The 20,324-nt window shown below is 37.0% G+C and overlaps 1 protein-coding gene across 1 annotated transcript in view; it reads left to right on the top strand.

The window, feature by feature from the left end:
- The window catches only part of CFTR (CF transmembrane conductance regulator), a 165,274-nt gene that overhangs the window by 112,188 nt on the left and 32,762 nt on the right, over positions 1–20,324 (top strand). Inside the window, exons 19-22 of the mRNA XM_064575631.1 lie at positions 62–212; positions 1,091–1,318; positions 3,936–4,036; positions 17,927–18,181. Coding sequence (XP_064431701.1) covers positions 62–212; positions 1,091–1,318; positions 3,936–4,036; positions 17,927–18,181 — 735 coding nt within the window. The remainder of the gene's footprint in view (positions 1–61; positions 213–1,090; positions 1,319–3,935; positions 4,037–17,926; positions 18,182–20,324) is intronic.

The raw sequence follows: 20,324 nt of genomic DNA, 5'->3' as shown, positions 1-20,324 counted from the left end.
CCTTGTGCGCTTTGCAACATGAAAACATTTACTCACCCAAGTGTTTTCTCTGATCCCGCAGTTGTTACTAATTGTGATTGGAGCTGTGGTAGTAGTCTCAGCTTTGCAACCCTACCTCTTCCTAGCGACAGTGCCGGTGATAGCAGCTTTCATTTTACTGAGGGCTTACTTCCTCCACACCTCCCAGCAACTCAAGCAACTGGAATCTGAAGGTATGAGGCTGCACCTACAGCGCTCGCCGTGGAAAACAACCACAAAGGCTATTTGTGTGTCTCGATCTTTCACCTACTTTTCCCATTTATTCCCCTACTTTTAAACTCTTGCATTATGTAACAATGGCTTTTAAGAACGTGTATGCAAAAGAGCAGAGTAAATTACAAAGCGCACGTAGACTGTGTTTGTAAATGACCACGGGACTTCATTTTGGTTTTAAAACAAGTGTATGGTCTTATGAGGGTTGGAGTATAGGATATTCATACATAATATACATAATTATATAAATTAAATTTTAAAATGATAGTGCTACTATTACTAAAGGTTTGTCTAGGTTCCCAAACAATGCTGATAAAACTTTTCAGATACCTTTCCTTTTCTCTTGGGGGCTACCTTTCTGTGTGCCCCCAAGCACTGCTTGAGCTGTTTGGGAAGCACATTTTTCAGTAACAGCTTTGCTGCCCGTGTATTTTCAGGGTTAAATATCCAGGGTGTTTCTATTGAAGGTTATTATCTAAATGAAGTCACATAAACTTAAATAAATTGTCTTAAAACATTTTCTCTCAGCGGTGATTAATTTAGGATTAGCTAGGGAAAAAAGCGCCCAGTGGTAGCCAAGAAATATGAATAAGACATGGCATTGATTTTATAATAAGTTCCGATCCATGGTGGCCAAGTAACAAAGGAGTCTAATTCGTTAAAAAAATAACAGATGGCATCTATTCAAAGTACGGCACCAGGATGAAAAACCTCTAACCAATGACATTTGGTGTATGATCACTCTTTCTTAAGCTAATCTTTTTCAGGTACCTATTAGTGAGAATTTGCATTATGTCGTTACATCATTTGCATTGTTTTCTACGGGAATATTTCGCAGGCAGGAGTCCAATTTTCACTCATCTTGTTACAAGCTTAAAAGGACTATGGACACTTCGGGCCTTTGGACGTCAGCCTTACTTCGAAACTTTGTTTCACAAGGCTCTGAACTTACATACTGCCAACTGGTTCTTGTACTTGTCCACTCTGCGCTGGTTCCAAATGAGAATGGAAATGATCTTTGTCATATTCTTCATTGCTGTTACCTTCATTTCCGTTTTAACAACAGGTAACATGAACTTGTTAACTATCTAACTGACCATTTAATTTAAAACTTTGTCAACCCCAAAATGCTACATTTTTATTGGTTGTACATTTTAGATATCTTTAAATAGATTTCAGGGGGAGTTTATTAATCTAAAAATTCATTTATTGTGGAACAAATGATTTCTTTGAATGAGAGCTGTATTATCTTAGCTTTACGGTTTGAAAAACAGACACAGAGAGTGTCAGATAACAAATCTGTGATTGAAAGAGAAAAATCATCTTTTGATTCTCATATTGGTAAAGAATCCTGGCATCAAAAATTACAGATTTCATTTATTTAAGAGCTCTCTGAGACGGGGGAAAGAAACAGCCCTGTTTATACACATAGACACACAAAATCCCCCTCCCTGGTAAATTTGTTTCTTTTTACCACCAGTTGTGCAATTCATTATCCTACTGTGAATTTTCCGCAATGAAAAAACTACCATAGAAGTGAAGTAACTTAGATAGAAGTACCATATTCTTAAGATAGAAGTGTCCTGAATTTTAAGGTCTTTGGCTGAAAACCACAAAACCTTTCACCGTAAGTATAATGAAAATCTATATGGACAAAGGAGTTCTTCGAAGTTAAGAAGCTGAATTACTGAGATAGAAGTGTTGAAATAGCTTACACACGTGACAGTGGGCACGGATTCAGAGCACTTGCCAAAGCCGAGGGATCGTTTGGTTGTTAGGAATAGAATCCTGCTCCGACAGAAAGAACATAGGCTCTGGTCACAGGAGGGTCCCGTGGAGGCCAGGGTGGGAGGCACGCTGGGTCTCCGGAGGGAATGGAGAAGGTGTGTGTGGAGTGAGACTCAGCTCTTCTCATCTCTGGAGGCCGGATGCTGCCTGAGTGCAATCCTCTGTGGCTGCTTGCTGCATTTCTCTCTCTCTCTCTGAAGCCTGGTTTTCCAGGTGAACCCTTGAGTTAACAGAAGCGTTCCTCTGTCCAGTTACAGAGTACTGGAGAGAACAGAAAACAGGCTCACCTTGGCTGCTCAAGGGAAGTGGGGTCCCCACATTCATTGTTCTCTCAGCTCGTGTGGTGGGAAAGGACTCTGCGATGAATATAAGTGAGCGGGCAAATGAACTAAATCCTTAGCAGTACAGTCAAGTTTCTCATTAGGTTCAGAATTAAAAATTTTTTCCTTTAAGTTATTTGAAACAGGATCGAAGAGGGCTGAATGAACAAAGATTTGTTCACAGTGTGTCATGTGCTATAAAATAGTGGTTAAGGATCTGATTGAATCCTGATACACTAGGGCTGGTAGTCAAAGCATTGACAGATCACTTTAGTTCAGGATCTGTTGGTCAAATCTGATTCTCAGCCAGAGTGAGTGTTTTGCCACACGATGAATACCAATCCTGCCTCTCTTGGTCTTCAGCCATGGTAACTTGTACATATTAATTAGCTTCTCTAAGGCCCTCATTTTCCCCATATTGTAAGTATATATAATAATAGTACCTATCCTATAGTTTGTAGTGAGTATTAAATGTGATAATTTGTGCAAAACAATATAGTGCCTGGTCCCTAGTAAATACCCATAAATCTTCTTTATTATTGTTATTATTAAGATTTTATCTTTCATCTTAACCTTCAGAATGAGTAATATACTGACAAATCTTACCTATTTAGAATAAACAGTTTAGTATGAATAAATCTAATAGATCTTACCTATTTAGAATAAACAGTTTAGTATGAAAAGCACATGCCTACTGTGTATGGTTTGTCTTCTGTCAGAGGAAATGTGGAAGAAAAAATTTCAATCAATAAGAATAGGACAAATTACTTCTCCCAATTTTGGAACCCAGTGGCAATCTTATCCTGCATTACAGTTGCCAGGACTGACTCTCAACAGAGACTTGATAACCTAAAGTTTTAAGAACTTTCCTGTTAGAAAATTTTTATGGCCATAAATTAGTGGTCCCCTCCAGCCCTGAAAACTATTTATTCTAATTAAACACTTAAGTATTGTTCATCCTGGGCGAACTAGTCATTTTTTTTTTTTTTTAAACATAAAAGGCAGTTTTCTCCCTTTCTCAATGGCAGACCCATGAGTTTAGACTTCCTCATGAAACCCTAAGTCCACTTTCTCCCCCAAAGCATCTGATTAGCGAGAAAGTCCTCCTCACAAAGGCAGGAGACATATCTGAACATCTAATGGATGCTGCTCAAACACACCTTTCTCCTGCTTTTGACTTCTTTGGGGAGGAGTTCATCGAGACACAGAAGTTTTTGCATTGCCCATTGTAGTCTTTGAAGGTATTATTACTTACAGAGGAGTAGTAGAAGAGATGACCATGGTATTTACCCCACACCACCAGCCCCTTCAATATCTGAAGCTTTTTTTTTTTTAAGGGGCAACTCTTTTCTAATAGTCACTCTTTAATTAAAAACATCAGTTGAATACTTAACTATATGCAGGATATTATTACTAGTGGTAGATACTGTGGTGAACTGAGATGAAAGGTGGTTCAAATTAGCACAGAATTGGAATGTAACTTTAACATGACGTATGCCCTAGGAGCAGCATAAAGTGGTTCACAGAAGAGAGAAATAACATAAAGCCTGTTTATATCTTTTTTCCTACCTGTAGGTGAAGGACAAGGAACACTTGGTATTATTTTAACGTTAGCCATGAATATCATGGGTACATTGCAATGGGCTGTAAACTCCAGCATAGATGTGGACAGCTTGGTAAGTAATTATTATTTTTTAACCTTCATGAAAAATTTGGACAAACCAAAAAGCATGGGTAATGACATAAGGGACAACTACAGACCCAACCCCCAGCTTAAGGAGTAAAACATCACAAATAATTCGAAGGCTACTATGTGTCTCTCATTAGACCCATATCTCTTCCTTCCTCCACGTAGAAAGCCACAGTCAAGATCTAGTGCTGCAGTGAAAAATCTTTGCCGAGGATTTTTGTAGGACAGATACACAGGAGTGTCATTACTGGGTTACAGAATTCACTCACATTTGTCTTTACCAGATGGTGCCCAATTGTTCTCAAATATCTTGTATCAATTTATACTCCCATCAAGAGAGGGTAAGAATTCTCATCAGTCCATAGCTTCAGCAATACTTAAGGTTGTCAGACCTTTTAATTTTGGCAATCAGATGGATGTGAAGTGATTACTAAGCAAATAGGGCTGCTTAATACATATTTATTGACTTTATGGGGTCCTCTTCTGTTAATTGCTTGTTTCTGTCAATTGCCTATTTTTCTAGTAGGCTGAGGTTTTTCTTAATTCATGAGAGTTTATGAATTCTGGGTTGTCAGTTCTGTATATTTTAAACATGGTTCTTTAGTCAGTGGCTTAACTTATAGTGTCTTCTGATGAAAAGAAACTTTTAAGTTTAATGAAGTTAATCTTTCCCTTTATGTTTTGGTATCTTGTTTAAGAAACCCTTTCCTATCTTGGATTTTCCAGTATATCAGTGTTACACTTTTCATAGTATCCTTTTTTAAAAAATTTTTAAATTTCCAGTCTTTAGTGATATCTCCTTTCTCATTCCTAGAGTGTTTCTTTTTGCTTTCTCTCTCTCTCTCTTTTTTTTTTTGGATCAATATTCCCACGCATTTATATACTTTATTAGTGTGTACAAAGACCATGTTTTGGTTTTGTTGTTCCTCTTGTCTTGGTTCTCTGGAATGCAGAGCCTGCAGTAGTATATAACTGAGTGAATACTGTGTCAGGGGCACAAATCCCATGGCAGCAAGAGTGAGAGATGAAAGGAAGAAAGATAGATTTCCCACTTTCCGTTAAAAAAATACATGATTTTCAAGAATAGCTTCATCATTAACTTTGATTAGTCTGCCTGGAATAGTGTACTTAAAATCAGTCATCCATTACTGCGTTTGCAGAAGGGCTAGAGACCCAGGTTGAGAAGGACTGTATTTATAACACTGTCCTTACACTTTTTGCGTAAGTTCCTTCTCCATTCTCCTAATAAGTCCCATGGTCCCAGAATGCACATGTTCATTCAGCTGTGAAAATTTTATAACCAATTCCTATCAGAACAGATATCCTCATGGGATGCCTGGGTGGCTCAGTCGGTTAAGTGGCAGGCTCTTGATTTTGACTCAGGTCATGATCTCAGGATCAAGAGATTGAGCCCTGTGTTGGGCTCCGCCCTGAGGGCTTGTCACTCTCCCTGCTCCTCCTACTGTTTGCATGCTCTCTCTCTCAAATAAGTAAATAAATAAAAATCTTTTTTTAAAAAAAGAACAAATATCATCATAAAATAATATCTGTAGGGAAAAAAACGAAACTTTTCATGCCCTCTTCCTGCCCATGTGTCCTAATATTTAAGCAAAGCATTTTAATAATTCATTGAAATGTAATTTAACCCTAACATGATTTATAGTAGGGTTTCTCTCTTTTCCTTTAACATTATTTTTTGGGAGGTTGGCCAACTTTTTCAGTGGCTTCATTTATCTCCTCACTTAACTCTTAACGTTTTTGGGGTTGGGTCTCATAAATGTACTTAGAGATGTTTCTGTTGGAAAATAGCAGGAGAAGAGTAAATCAGTATTCTGCTTACATTTATTTAATTTTTTTATTCAAACTTTCTACAACTTTGCCTTTACAATAAAAATCTTCATGTACTTCACTTCTTTATCTAAAAATATCTCTTTAGGGCGCCTGGGTGGCTCAGTTGGTTAAGCGACTGCCTTCGGCTCAGGTCATGATCCTGGAGTCCCTGGATCGAGTCCCGCATTGGGCTCCCTGCTCAGCGGGAAGCCTGCTTCTCCCTCTCCCACTCCCCCTGCTTGTGTTCCCTCTCTCGCTGTGTCTTTCTCTGTCAAATAAATAAATAAAATCTTTAAAAATAAAAAAATAAAAAAAAAATATCTCTTTACCTTGTATATGCACAGTTTCTTTGCTGTATTAATTTTCTTGGTTTATGAAACAACCTCTATACATTTGATGTTGAAACCGTTGTCTGGTACATTTCAATTCTGCATGTCCAATCTCCATTAAAGTTTAGTGTAAAAAAAAAATAGTTTTTTTAAGGTATGTTGACCTCTCTAAGTTTTTCACATGGGCATCCTGAGCTTCGTAACCCTGTGCTTTGACATTGTGTCTTTGATCTTCTGGCATAAAAGAATCTTTGCAAAGAACTATTATGTTATAATACAGCCTATGAAAAGTATCAATATTTGCATTTGATCTCATTTTAAAAAGTCATGTTCTTTTGTTTGAATATCAAAGTGATCACGTTAGTTTTCATTTCCCTGCCAAATAGCATAAGCGGTCTTTCCTGGACCCTTGTGGACATTCATCTAGTTATAAATTCCCATCATACTGCTTTTACCTATACCCCGACTAAAATTGTATAGTAACCTCTTTATTTTCACCTTGCGTGTGTTGCGGGTAGGAGGGGAGGATAGCTATGCCCTCAAATTTCACATCTATATAATGTTAACACTGAAGGTCCTGTGACCTCTGAAGGAAAAATTCACTGTGTTCTCATGTTACATTACTGAGTCTTAACTGAATTTAGATCTGAGTTTAAATGCAGTAAAGAGGGTGTTTTTTTTGATATACACTTCCAGTTTTCCAGTGCAGAGCTACTCAGGAAAAAAAACTATCTTTAGACTTAGAAAGTATATTTCATTTACCTCTCTGGCCTAGTTTAGACATGAGCAAAGAATCAAACATAAAGAGAACTATGAAGTTATAAAAATGGCAATATGACTTTTCTTTTACTGCTCATCAGTTCCTTACACCCAGGTGCCTGGCTTTTATTAGCTTTCAGCCAGTAAGGGTAAGATTTGAATGATAACACTTCCTCATTGTTACTTCATGTCACTTTGTATTTGTAACTGACTGCACATCTCAGTTATCAGCACTCAAAGCTGACCAAAAACGCTTTGATTACATTTTCCTAATAAATTCCTTATTATATTCCCTAAGATAGTTCTTTCCCAACTTCTTATCTTTTCTTGGGAGCACCAGTAATTCTAGCCCCTGCACTCTCAGCCCATGATCTTGCTACATACTTCATAGAAAGAACCAGATGCAACTAGCAAGAATTTCCTTGTTTCTCTCCACCAATTGCACCAGCCTACTTCACCTCTCTTCATCTGCCTTACCTTCCCTCTGTGTCTTTGTTCCTATTTAAAGACCAGTAATATGCAATTAACTGCTCTTTGTGGGACCTCTGTCCCCATCATAAAACTACCTTCCCTTGATGTCTAACTTGCATCTCTTGTCTTTGATCTATTTATAGCACAACTTCTTGAAAGAGAGCCCTTCTCCATTTCCTCCTTCCCATTCTTGCCACAGCCTACTTCACTTTGTTTGCATCAGCCCCATGACTCATGACTAACATCTTGCCAGAGCCATTGTCCTTGTCTCCCTTACCCTCTCAGCAGTACTTAACGCCAGGGACAAATCCTTGATACTTTCTTCTCTCACTACCATGATGCGCCTCCCGCCTGTCTCTGCTACCTCTCAGGTTCCTCCTTAGTTCTCTCTGCTGGCCCCTCCTCTTCTTACAGATCTCTGAACATTAGCTGTGTTCCAGCCCTCTTCTATCTGTCTTCTCTCTAGTTACTAGCATCTAACTCCATGCTATAGAAACCATCTCTCAATCACTCATTCATATCTCTAGTTTAGACCATTCCCCTGCTCTCTGAAGATACACTACCAACGTGACCCCTCTCTATGTTTAGAAAGCACAGTGATAAGAATGTCTTCCAGTAAACTTGACATCTTGGGGCCTAAGTTATTGTCTAGAATCTCCTCAAAATACCACATGGGGTATCAGGAGACCATTAAAAGGGAACAAAGCTTCTATTCTACCTACTCATTTGTCTGGCTATATATAGAAGTTTGGAATAAAAATCATCTGAACATTGTCACCTTATGAATGATATAGTTTAGTAGGTTGTGAATCACCCCAGAAATTTAAAAAATAGTAAAATTACCAGAGAGTCAAATTTAATAATTCCCACTGGAAACCCCCATTATAGGGAATTTCCAATTATTTTAGTTGATATCATGATGTTTTAAACACTGTTATTTCAAATTCACTCTTCATTTTAACATGAATTGTTTTATATGCCTTTCTATTTACTTCACTTGTGTATTTTATACCATTCTGTAGATGGGTTGAAAAAAGAAGTGTTAATTCCTTTTAACTCCATACCTCAAGTACTATATGAATTACAGTTGTTATTGCTAAAGCTATTATTTTAATTTTTTTTTTTTTTAAGATTTTATTTATTCATTTGAGAGCGAGAGAGTGAGCGAGAGAGAGCTCAGGTCAGGGGAGGGGCGAGGGAGAGGGAGAAGCAGACTCCCCGCTGAGTAGGGAGCCCAAACCAGGGCTGGATCCCAGGGCCCTGAGATGATGACCTGAGCCGAAGGCAGATGCTTAAACAACTGAGCCACCCAGGCGCCCCAGTTTTTTGTATTCTTAACAAATCTCTCTACTAATTTATTTTTTTTGGATTCACAAGATGCCTGCATTTTTAGTATGTAAAGCTTCTCTTTGTCCTATTGTTAGCTCCGTAAGCATTATGTATCTTAAACAGGCAATGTATATACCTATATTTCTGCCTCTGTGAATGAATGAAAATTAAATAAATAAGAGTTAGAATGGGTGCAGAGGTGATGTTTCAAACTTAGCAATATCAAGCCATCTGGTGACTGGTAGATTACCTACACTCAAAGTCTGAATATGAGGCAATTGACAATTCATGTATTTTTCAGGACTGTTTACCACTTAGTGAGCACAACTAAAAGATCTGAGCATGTGAATAGTATCCTGCTTCCTTAATTCTCTAACTACCTCAGCAGATAAGACATGCCTATTGTACTCTGTGTTCCTAATAAGACAAGAGGAAGGAAGCCACCAGGATGAGCAGGGAAGACCAAGTATCTGCAGGGCTCACATTTAGATTCCAGTTATGAGGCTCCAGAAAGTTCTTGCAAGAGTGATGCAATCTGAGAAGAGTTTTCTGTCAATAGAAACTCCCTCTGTTTCTCCTTTATCCTTTTATTGCCTGTGTTTATTTTGGATTCCAGTAAAGATCAAGCGAGACCGATGATATGGTGACCAACAAAAGAATGAGAAAAGGGGAACCTGGCTTCTCTTCTTTGCTCCTGGTGCCTAATTCTCTTGTATTGAAAGCAGTTTTTGCTCTAAGAATTTGAGGGGAGGATTCAGTCATCCTATTTTTTTCCCCTTTCAGTAGTCTCTTAGTCATATCTTTCTTTGTTTTTCTGTTCTCATGAGGCTTTGTGGCATGTTTTCCATTCATGACATCTGTCTCAAGACTTCTTTTCATCCAAAGATTTTCTTTCTATCCTGCAGGCTTTTCTACTCTGCATTCCACTCTTGCTTTATTGCCAAGATGTTGTGTGGCCTTAGGCAGGTCATCATCCCCCTGAGGGCTTCACTTCTCTCTTTGTAAAAGGTAACAGTTTGGTTAGAAATTTTCTAAGGTCTATGTTAGCTCTGATACTCTCTTCTGAATCTTTTTCATATGGAAGATTTCACATCTTGATTGGCATGTATGTAGGCATTATTACAGACACCCACAGGAATCAGACCTATCTGCCACCATCCCTGATGGCTAAAGTCCAGGGATTAAGTCATTTACCACTGCATTTGTCAGAGCAGAACAAAGAACTGAATTAGGTGTTACTAGAGCCAACAGAGAAAGTGCCATTGAGATGTTCTAGAGTCTTGAATTAGTAGGAGAGGCTTATGAGAGCCATAAAGGATTGCTGGAGTGTTGGAAAATTTAGAAAATTTGTTGAGCTTTGTGCCTGTCACTTTAACTTCCTGGGTTTAGGTTTTTTCATTTGTACCAAGAATGAAAGGATTAAATCAGATGTTTTCAACCTCAACAGCACATGAGGAAATTTTGCAAAAATATAGATTACTCAGGGTCCTGTAAGATCAATTAAATCAGTTCTCTTGGTCAGGGGGAGGGTGACTGGGCATGATGTCTGTATTTTTAAAAGTGTTCCAGGTGATTCTAATGTGTATCTTGACTTGTGAATCACTGGATTAGACGATCTCTAACATTCATTTTAGCTCTGATGTTTTGTATGTGTCATAGCAGGGGGTCAGCAAACATTTTCTATAAAGGGTGAGATAGTTACTATTTTCAGCTTTGTGAGCTATATGGTCTCTATGGCAACTCTTCAATTCAGCCTTTGTAGGGCAAAGCTAATGTGAACAATTGGGTGTGGCTGGATTTGGCCATTGGGCCATAGTTTTGCGGTCTATGGAATAAAATTTACTTTGGAATTGATGGACCACCAGCAAATCATTTTGCCCTATATGTTAACTAATATATCTACAGTACATATAAAGGATGACACTTAATAACAGTACTTTGGGGAAGCCAAAATATTTCAAAATTAAGATGCTTAGAGAAAATCTTATTAAAATTGTATAAACCTTGAAAAAATATTTTGATATGATACTTTAGACCCCTCTTCTTGAGATTTTCTTTGAAATACTTTTAATGGATACCGCATGGACCCAATTTTATTCATCAAGCACTTGCTGATGGCCTTTGGTCATTGCTTTTAAAATATAATAATTGCTTTTATAAAATAATAATATCAGAGTTTGAGTAGTAGTTTCAGTAAGTGATGTGAGATTTTTCAAATTAAAGGGTAAATTTGAGAGTTTTTCCTGCCTGTTGGCACACTTAGTACCATGATTACTAACGTTCTTAATTACTGAAAATAGGCACCAATGTATTTGATACTCTGTGTTTCTTAGGTTATGCCTTTTGTCATTAACTGTAATAGATTTTCTTTCTCTTATGTTAAGAACACCATTTCTATTACTTCTTGCAGTCAGAAAAAGTAACCTTGATTTGCCATGTGATTTGCCACAGGTTGGCAATAAACAATTTGTGTAGATAGCAGGCTATAATCATTTGCAAAGAATTAGAGTGTATAGTACACTGTAAGTAGCTCACTTATTCTGTTAATAATTTATAGCAATACAGCCCTTGACTGACTTTTTAAATGCCTAGGAGCATAAGTGATAGACATAGAAAGATAGACCAAAGTTTCAGGAATATGTTTTTGGCAGAGAATTTGTTTTCATGATAACCATTATCTCAAGTCTCTGTGCATGGCCTAAAGATTATGCCAATGACTGTAATGTGTCTTTGGGTTGCAGGTCCATGTTAGTGAGTCCTGAAAAACATTTCATTTGGACCTATTAGGAAGGATCTATGGTTTCAAAACTTCCTTTTATATACTTCATGGTTTGAAAATTTCTCTTGTAAAATGTGTGAAGTTTTTCACCCTGTATCAATTTTGCAGATGATTGTCTTCATATTTATTTCTTGTAATCTCCCTGTAACAACCAGTTATGAATTCTCTGTGTTGCCCACCAGATGTCGGGCGTATGAAATATATTTTCCATTATCATGGCTCTTCTGGTATTAAGCATATAGTTTAGATGGTCATGCATAATTTTGATGCCCTGTGTTCTACACAACCAAAAGGATAAAAGGAAATAGAGCAAATATTTTTGCAGAGGAGGGGAGTCTGGCTTTCTGACTAACTCTAGAAAAGGTCTATAAGCCTTTTCTTCCCTCATTGTCAACAGAGAGGGAAAAGGAAAATCAGAAATCACTTTTTTTTTTTTCACTGAACATATTGCTTATAAAGTAAGGTCGAGATAAGTCTGTGGAGCTTTTTTTTTCTTAAGACCATCACATTCCCTAAAGACTTTGTTCTCCTGATGCTTAGATTAGAAACTTCAGAAGTTATTATAAAGATAATAAGATTCAGTGTTAAAGATTGACTCAGGAGAATTTTTGGAGCATAGTAAATTTAAATAACAAAACCAGAAATTAATTAATTAATTATATTATTTTTTAGCAAAACCAGAAATTTATTTTTTAATTTTATTTTATTATGTTATGTTAGTCACCGTACAATACGTCATTAAAAACCAGAAATTTAAAGCAGCTGATTCTCAAGTAAAAAATCCCACCTCATTTTGGCTAAACTTGAATTTCATAGAAGTCTGTACAGATTATGTCAGGTTTTCCACTTCACATGAAGAGTAGGTTGAGCATCTCACGCCTAAGACTCATTTTGCCTTCATCGTTTATTTCTCAAAGTCTAAGACAAATGCTCTCACCTAAGCTGGTGACAGCTACTTTGAGACTTTCCTGTAAGGGGGCCAGGTAGAGCTGCCCCTCATTCCTCCTCAGGAAACCCCTTCACTGTGCAGGAAGACGCAGCTCGTCCTCACAGTCTACAGTCACTCTGAGAATTGCCAAATCTGAATTTCCATCCAGTGGCACGGTGGTTTTTACATATCACCTGAGAATGTTAATAGACATTCTAAATTAGAAAAAGGAGTAAGTGAAAATAAAAAGCTCAGTTGAAAACAGGTAGATGAGACTAAAAATAGTTTGGTATGTTGCCATTTCCTTCAAATCCAAATAGCAATGTCTGTTTCCAGACTGAGAAGCTGAGAGGTACAGTGGCAGACTCGATTGCCTGCTGAGGGACTCAGCGCTGTCATTCACCTTCCAGCAGATGAGGTAGAACAATGGAGTCACTCATCCTTAACAAAGATTTATTAAGGGACTGCTCGGTGCTAAGCCCTAGATGGGGAGGATAGAACAAGGAATGCTTTGAATAAGGTTACTATATAGGCAACATGGGCTTAACATGAAGCCCTGTGGAGTATCCTATCAGCTTCAGGTCCTCCTCTTGCATGGACACCTTCGGAGGCCCTATACTTAATTCTAAATGCATAATTTTGATGCTTTCACATAAGAAGAGACCCTTCAATTATTTAAGCTTTAGGTTCCGCCAAACTGGGTTCCATCCCTGGTCAGCCATGAATCTTTGGCAATGAAATCAAGTATATAAGAAATGACTCTACTTTTGCTATAGTTGAATTTATTTTCTGTTTGAACACATGTGCTGCTGAGTGCAAGAAGCAATTCTAACTTCTGAATGGAGTTTACAGAATGCCAACACACTGAGGGGAGGTAGCATTTGGCCCTAGGTTGCCCCTTGTCTGTGCTGTCTCTGAGGCACTGATGTTGCTCTTTGACCTGGAGGTGTATGGTCCAGGAAGACTGCATTTTTGTTCTTCTGATCTTGATTGTGAGCTCTTCTTTGACGAGCTCTCTCTCAACTTCCTCCATGCCCAAGACATGGAAGACCCTGAGGGACCAAAGGATTGGGATTTGGCTTTCCTCTAGCACCACTCTGGAAATATAGGGGAATCTGAAGCTATCTGGGTCTAGACATGCCAAGCACCCATGCCCACTCTACTGCTTCCATGCTATGCCACATACTGGAAGTTTCTCTAAGGCATGCCTCATTCCTGGGCTCCACCTTGATATTGAGGCATAGGCCCTCTATGTTCCAAAAATCCCTCAAATCTACTCAAGGATAGAACTAGAGTTTGGTTGCAAGGCAGGACTCCTTTTTAAAGGAACTGGTGTCTAAGTCCTCTTGTTCCTGCCATTCATGAGTCAGATTGTGGGGTGAGGAGAGGAGCTGTTTCTCATCCATCATAAATTCATCTATGGCTACTGTTTTTGCATAAACACTGTGCTTTGAGTCTTTCAAGCTTTGGTTTTTGAAACTTAACAGCCAATATTCATGTGGCTCAAAATTTTCAAACTATCCATCTCTGGTTCCAAAAGCCAATTTTTGAAACTAGAAAGACCAAAATTGATTTTTTTTTTTGCTCTGGTTCTGTTGTGGCTCCTCCTTGAAAAAGCAGTGGAAGTAGAATGTGTCAATTGGAGGGCCTGTGAGGTACAAGGAATTAGTAACTTATTATCTGGCCACATCATCTATTCAGTAATGGCATTTCAGTGGTTGCAAAATTGGTCATAAAGCAGGTGTCTGCACTAGCTACCTTTTCTTCCCATCAGAAAATGTCCTGACCTGCTGAACTGAATGAGTGTCTGCTCGAATGCTGTGCATGAGTGTCCATTGTTTTTTTTTTTTTTTTTAAAGATTTTATTTATTTGACAGAGAGAGAGAGACACAGTGAGAGAGGGAACACAAGCAGGGGGAGTGGGAGAGGGAGAAGCAGGCTTCCCGCTGATCAGGGAGCCCGATGCGGGGCTCGATCCCAGGACCCCAGGATCATGACCTGAGCCGAAGGCAGGCGCTTAACCAACTGAGCCACCCAGGTGCCCATGAGTGTCCATTGTTAAGATGAACTTGTTCTTGGTCAGGGATATTTAACTATACTGTGGGTAACTATAATAGCCTGTCTTGGGGTCACTTTAAGCAACTAGACTATATGAAAGATGATGAGTTGAAAATTTCATTTTCTAAATTTGATAGGTATATTCTATTTACTACATTTGACATTAGAAGTTCTAGATTCACCCTCAGTGGTAAGCCTCACTAATGGAGTATGTAATTTGCTATACTCTTCCCAACAATTCCCCCAAAAAATTGTATACATTTCAGTGCTGCCAAAATAATGGTTTTAAATGTCATTTTCTAATAGCACTACATATAATTTTGAGTAGTTTAGATAGCAATATTTAAGTGTTTTGCTTACTGTTTGGAAGTATTAAAATATAAAGGATTTTTTTTTATATGGTGTCTTTCTTGATGTACTAAAGCACTTAAAAGACTAGTTTAGAATTCTTCATAGCATCGACATGCAGAAATGTCAACAGACTTTTTATTTCATAAAATTAAGCTTCATTTCTGCATTTCTCTCAATCATTTCAAGAGTGTAATATTATTCTTATGCAGGATAAATACAATAAAATATTTTAAATGCATTTTTTTTTAGATTTTATTTATTTATTTGACAGAGAGAGAGAGAACACAAGCAGGGGGAGCAGCAGAGGGAGAGGGAGAAGCAGGCTCCCCGCTCAGCAGAGAACCTGACGTGGGGCTCGATCCCAGGACCCTGGGATCATGACCTAAACCAAAGGCAGCTGCTTAACCAACTGAGCCACCCAGGTGCCCCTTAAATGAGCTATTTCTCTGGCAGTTCCATCTCAATGGTAGTTACAATTCTAACTGATCTTCCAGACCTTATATAGGCTAGCAGCTCTCTAGGAAAATTAATTACGATGAAACGGAAGAGTATACTTTAATTCAAAGTTAATAAAAAAATAACTGAATCAGGATTTAACAACCTCTGAAAGTCACCCATAATTTGCAATTGAAATTATTATGTGTGGGAGCCACTCTAGAGTTATTTATAATGGATGTGGGCTTTGGATATTTCACTTCCAATAACAATGGGTTTGGTTTAAAAGGATTCTCCTCTTGAATCTTGAAAAATTATTGAAAATGATATGAAGATATTTTCAAGATGAAAAAAATGAAGCAACAATTTCTAGATGGAAGAATTTCACAAACAGCAAGCTTGATCAGTAGCATGTGAAACAGGCAATACAATTACATTTGCTAAGATTGGAATATTTAACATTCAATTAAGGATCAGTATTTAAATTCCTCTGATTTGTCTACCAATAATTCCACAGTAAAGATGAAAAAAATTTCTCATTTCATGTTCTGATAAGGAAAAATAGCAATAATAGAAGCAAATGCCTCAAATACATTTATTCCCATCTTTTTTTTTTTTTTTTTTTGGCAAAAGAAATCATTTCCAATAATCTAACCCTTAACTATAAATAAGGTTATAAATTAACATTGTAAAGGAGAGGGTTGAATTCTTTTTCTCTCTCTCTCTTTCTTTTTTTTTTATTTTTATTTTTTAAGATTTTATTTATTTATTTAAGAGAGTACAAGCCAGGGGAGAGACAGAGGGAGAGGGAGAAGCAGACTCCCTGCCAAGCAGGGAGCCTGACATGGGACTTGATCTCAGACTCCAAGATCACTACCTGAGCTGAAAGGCAGACACTTAAACACATGGGACTCAATCCCAGGACTCCAGGATCATGACCCCGGCTGAAGGCAGACACTTAATCGACCGAGCCACGCAGGCACCCCGAGAGGGTTGAATTCTTGACCAAGAGTCCCTGCTCGCTGGAAAGCCTGCTTCTCCCTCTCCCACTCCCCCTGCTTGTGTTCCTGCTCTCGCTGTGTCTCTCTCTGTCAAATAAATAAATAAAATCTTTAAAAAAAAAATTACTTTTCAGACGGGGCGCCTGGGTGACTCAGTCATTAAGCATCTGCCTTTGGCTGGGGTCATGATCCCAGGGTCCTGGGATTGAGCCCTGCATGGGGCTCCCTGCTCCGTGGGGGCCTGCTTCTCCCTCTCCCTCTGCTGCTCCCGCTGCTTGTGCTCCCTCTCTCGCTGTGTCTCTCTGTCAAATAAATAAATAAAATCTTAAAAAAAAAAAAATTACTTTTAAGACAAAAAAAAAAAGCAATAAATTTCCTTCCAGTAAGGTAAAAACTCCTGGGCATGGCTGAGCCATCAAGGATTATCTATCAAAAATAGGAATTGAGTGAATTCAAAGTCTTCAACTCTTTCTTGTTATTCATTTACTGATTCGTATATATATATAATCATTCACATATTCATTCCTTTATTCCTTTATGAATTTTTCAAATATTTATTAAGTGCCTATTATTTGCATGACTATTTTTAAAATTATATTCCAAATTACAATAAATCATAACTATCCAGAAGAATATGGCCTTGTTAAAAAATTTAAGCAACTTTGAAAAATAGTTGAGCTCTTTTATTTCTGTATACATTAAAGATATACTTTATTAAATGTTACATGAATAGATTTATAGAGCAACCGTGTATTTAATTTCAAATACAACTTTTATATGCAGTGACATTTTACAATGTCAGCAATGGAAGTTGGTCTGTAAGTAATTTAATATAAAAATGTAATTATTTAATGATTACATAATTACAGATATAGAACAATGACTTAATATAGAACAATGACTTAAATTTGAAGATTATTGTAATCTTGTTTGAAGATTATTGTTTATCATTAATTTGAAGATTACTGATTTGAAGTAATTACTAACAAGATTACTAATCTTGTTTGAAGATTATTAATTTGTTTATAATTAATTTGAAGATTACTAATTTGTTTGAAGGTTATTAATATAGAACAATGACTTAAATTTGTTTGAAGATTATTGTGAAGTCATTCAAAATTTACTAAGCTTCACTTGCCACCCAGTTGACATACAGAATTGTAGACAGTTTTTCAGGCAGTTTGAGAGAAAGGTGAGAATCTTCAGTAGTGGTTTTGAAGCATGGAACGTTTTATTATAATATACCAGTTGTACAACAGTGTGCAGTGTTGCTCATAGTTGAAGAAAAAATTTCCCCTTGACATCATCTATTCCTGTGAGTATAATTTGGCCATCTATGTGTGGCTTGCATAACTGAGAATTAAATGATCACAAAAACAAACAAGTCAATACAGAGCCCATTTATATAAATCCTAGTTAATTCTCTTTGGTTAAGCTTTTAATTATATCCAATTATTTCCTGTTCATTGAAAAACCTCCTGATAAATAACCAGGTGACGATGAGCAGCGTCACATCTTACATATTATTTTTTTAAGGAAACATCACACTCATTAGGACATTGCCTGCAGTTATTAAACAAACAAACAAAATATTATTTCATTTCAGATGCGATCTGTAAGCCGAGTCTTCAAGTTTATTGACATGCCAACAGAAGAAAGTAAACCACCCACCAAGTCATTCAGACCATCCAAGGATGCCCAGCTCTCAAAAGTTTTGATTACTGAGAATCGTCATGTGAGAGATGATAACATCTGGCCCTCAGGGGGTCAAATGACTGTCAAAGACCTCACAGCAAAGTATATAGATGGTGGGAATGCCATATTAGAGAACATTTCCTTCTCAATAAGTCCTGGCCAGAGGGTGAGATTTAAATATTCCTTGCTTTGTTTGACCTGTGTTTAGTTAAGTAAATCTCAGGAGCCTCAAGCAATGTTTTGGTAAATTCCATTGGTAACAATATTATTGTAGACTAGGGCCAATATTGAATATACATATTTCAAGTTATTAATTATAAAGCCATTATTTTTTCATATGATATTTATTTTGCCGAGGACAGAAACGATATAGTTGGTTCATTTTGAGTGTAATTCTACTTGTAGAGTATTTAATCAATTGCTAGGTTACTAACTAAAAGAAGCTGTTAAATAAACCAAAATTATAAAATATTTTAGATTTTGCATGTTGAAACTGTCTTCCATTTCAGGTAAGAGAAATATTTTGTTTATCTAATTTCTTCATGAATTTTACCTAATTTATACTCTGTCAAACAAGTGGTACTTTTTTTCTTAGCTTAGTTCAGTTTGTTTGTTTGGAATTCTAATCAAGGTATGGATTATTTAGATTTTTTTCCCAATAATTTACCAAGCAAAAGTTGTTTACCAAGCAACAATTTTATTGTTTAATAAGCAAAAATAACCATGCATTATTTTGAAGTGGTCCTTATAGATCTCAGCCCTGGGCTGAATACATGGATGGTATTCAGATATACCAATTCTGGAATTGATTCTTGGAGAAAGGGACAGTTATTCTCCCTATATTTCATGTTCTAGAAATGTGGTGTTATATTTTATATTTCAAATTATATTTTATATTTCAAATCTCTTATTCTGGGCTGCTCCATAAATCTAGACATGATTATTATATTCCTTTGATTGCTTTATTTTTTAAAATTGAGATAACATACTATAGAGCCACTTCTTATGAAAACTGAATTTTAAAACTTTCTCTCTTTGTGGTTTAATTTCAAATAGAGATTTTTTTTTTTTACCACTGAGCTAATGGTCGGTAAACTTTGTTAGGCCACCATCACTGTCACCAATATAGCAACAGACTATTATCACTTACTTTGGCCCATCGGTTTAGGAATATTTCATAATTTGATGCATTGGAAAAAATTCTATTAAAGAAATATAGGGTGAGCAAAAATGTTACCATGCTAAATGGCTTGAAATGGCACAGCAGAAATTTTGACTCTTCTTTTTTAAGATTTTATTTATTTTTGAGAGAAAGAGAGAGAGACAGAGAGAGAAATCACAAGTAGGCAGAGTGGCAGGCAGAGGGAGAGAGAGAAGCAGGCTCCCCACTGAGCAGGGAGCCCAATGCGGGACTCGATCCCAGGAGCCTGGGATCATGATCCCAGCTGAAGGCAGACGCTTAACCGACTGAGCCACCCAGGCTCTTCTTTTTAATCTTAAAGTTAGGGTAAATAAATTCACATACTACTAAAATTACCTCTTACTATGTTTTTGCTCATCAAGAATGGGATTTGTTTTTTTTTTTCTTTTTTTGTGAGAAAACAGTTTTTTTAATTTTAAGTTTTTATTTTGATTCCAGTTAGTTAACATACAGTGTTAGATTAGTTTTAGTTGTATAATATAGTGATTCAACAGTTCCATACAACACCCGGTGCTCATCACAAGTGTTCTCTTTAATCCCCATTACCTGTTTAACCCATCCCCCAGCCCACCTCTTCTCTGATAACCATCAGTTTGTGCTCTATAATTAAGAGTCTTCTTAATTTGTCTCTTTTTTTTCTCTTTGCTCATTTCTTTTGTTTCTTAAATTCCACATATGAGTGAAATCATATGGTATTTGTCTTTCTCTGACTTACTTTGCTTAGCATTATACTCTAGCTCCATCCATGTCATTGCAAATGGCAAGATTTCATTCTTTTTCATGGTTAAAAAATATTCCATTACACACACACACACATATTTATAGATAACATCTTCTTCATATATTCATCAATCAGTGGACACTTGGGCTGCTACCATATCTTGGCTATTGTAGATAATGCTCCTATAAACATATGTGTGCATGTATCCCTTTGAATTAGTATTTCTGTATTCTTTGGGTAAATACCTAGTAGTGTGATTGCCAGATTATAGGGTAGTTCTATTTTTAACTTTCTGAGGACCTCCATACTGTTTTCCACAGTGGCTGTACCAATTTACATTCCCACCAATTGTGCAAAACTGTGCATTGTTTGTATTTCTGTGGTGTT

Source organism: Mirounga angustirostris, unplaced genomic scaffold (assembly GCF_029215605.1).
Source record: "Mirounga angustirostris isolate CCGP_5_RB_7025 unplaced genomic scaffold, mMirAng1.0.hap1 SCAF_12, whole genome shotgun sequence".
In the NCBI taxonomy this organism is placed as follows: Eukaryota; Metazoa; Chordata; class Mammalia; order Carnivora; family Phocidae; genus Mirounga; species Mirounga angustirostris.
This window is presented reverse-complemented; position numbering and strand designations above follow the sequence as displayed.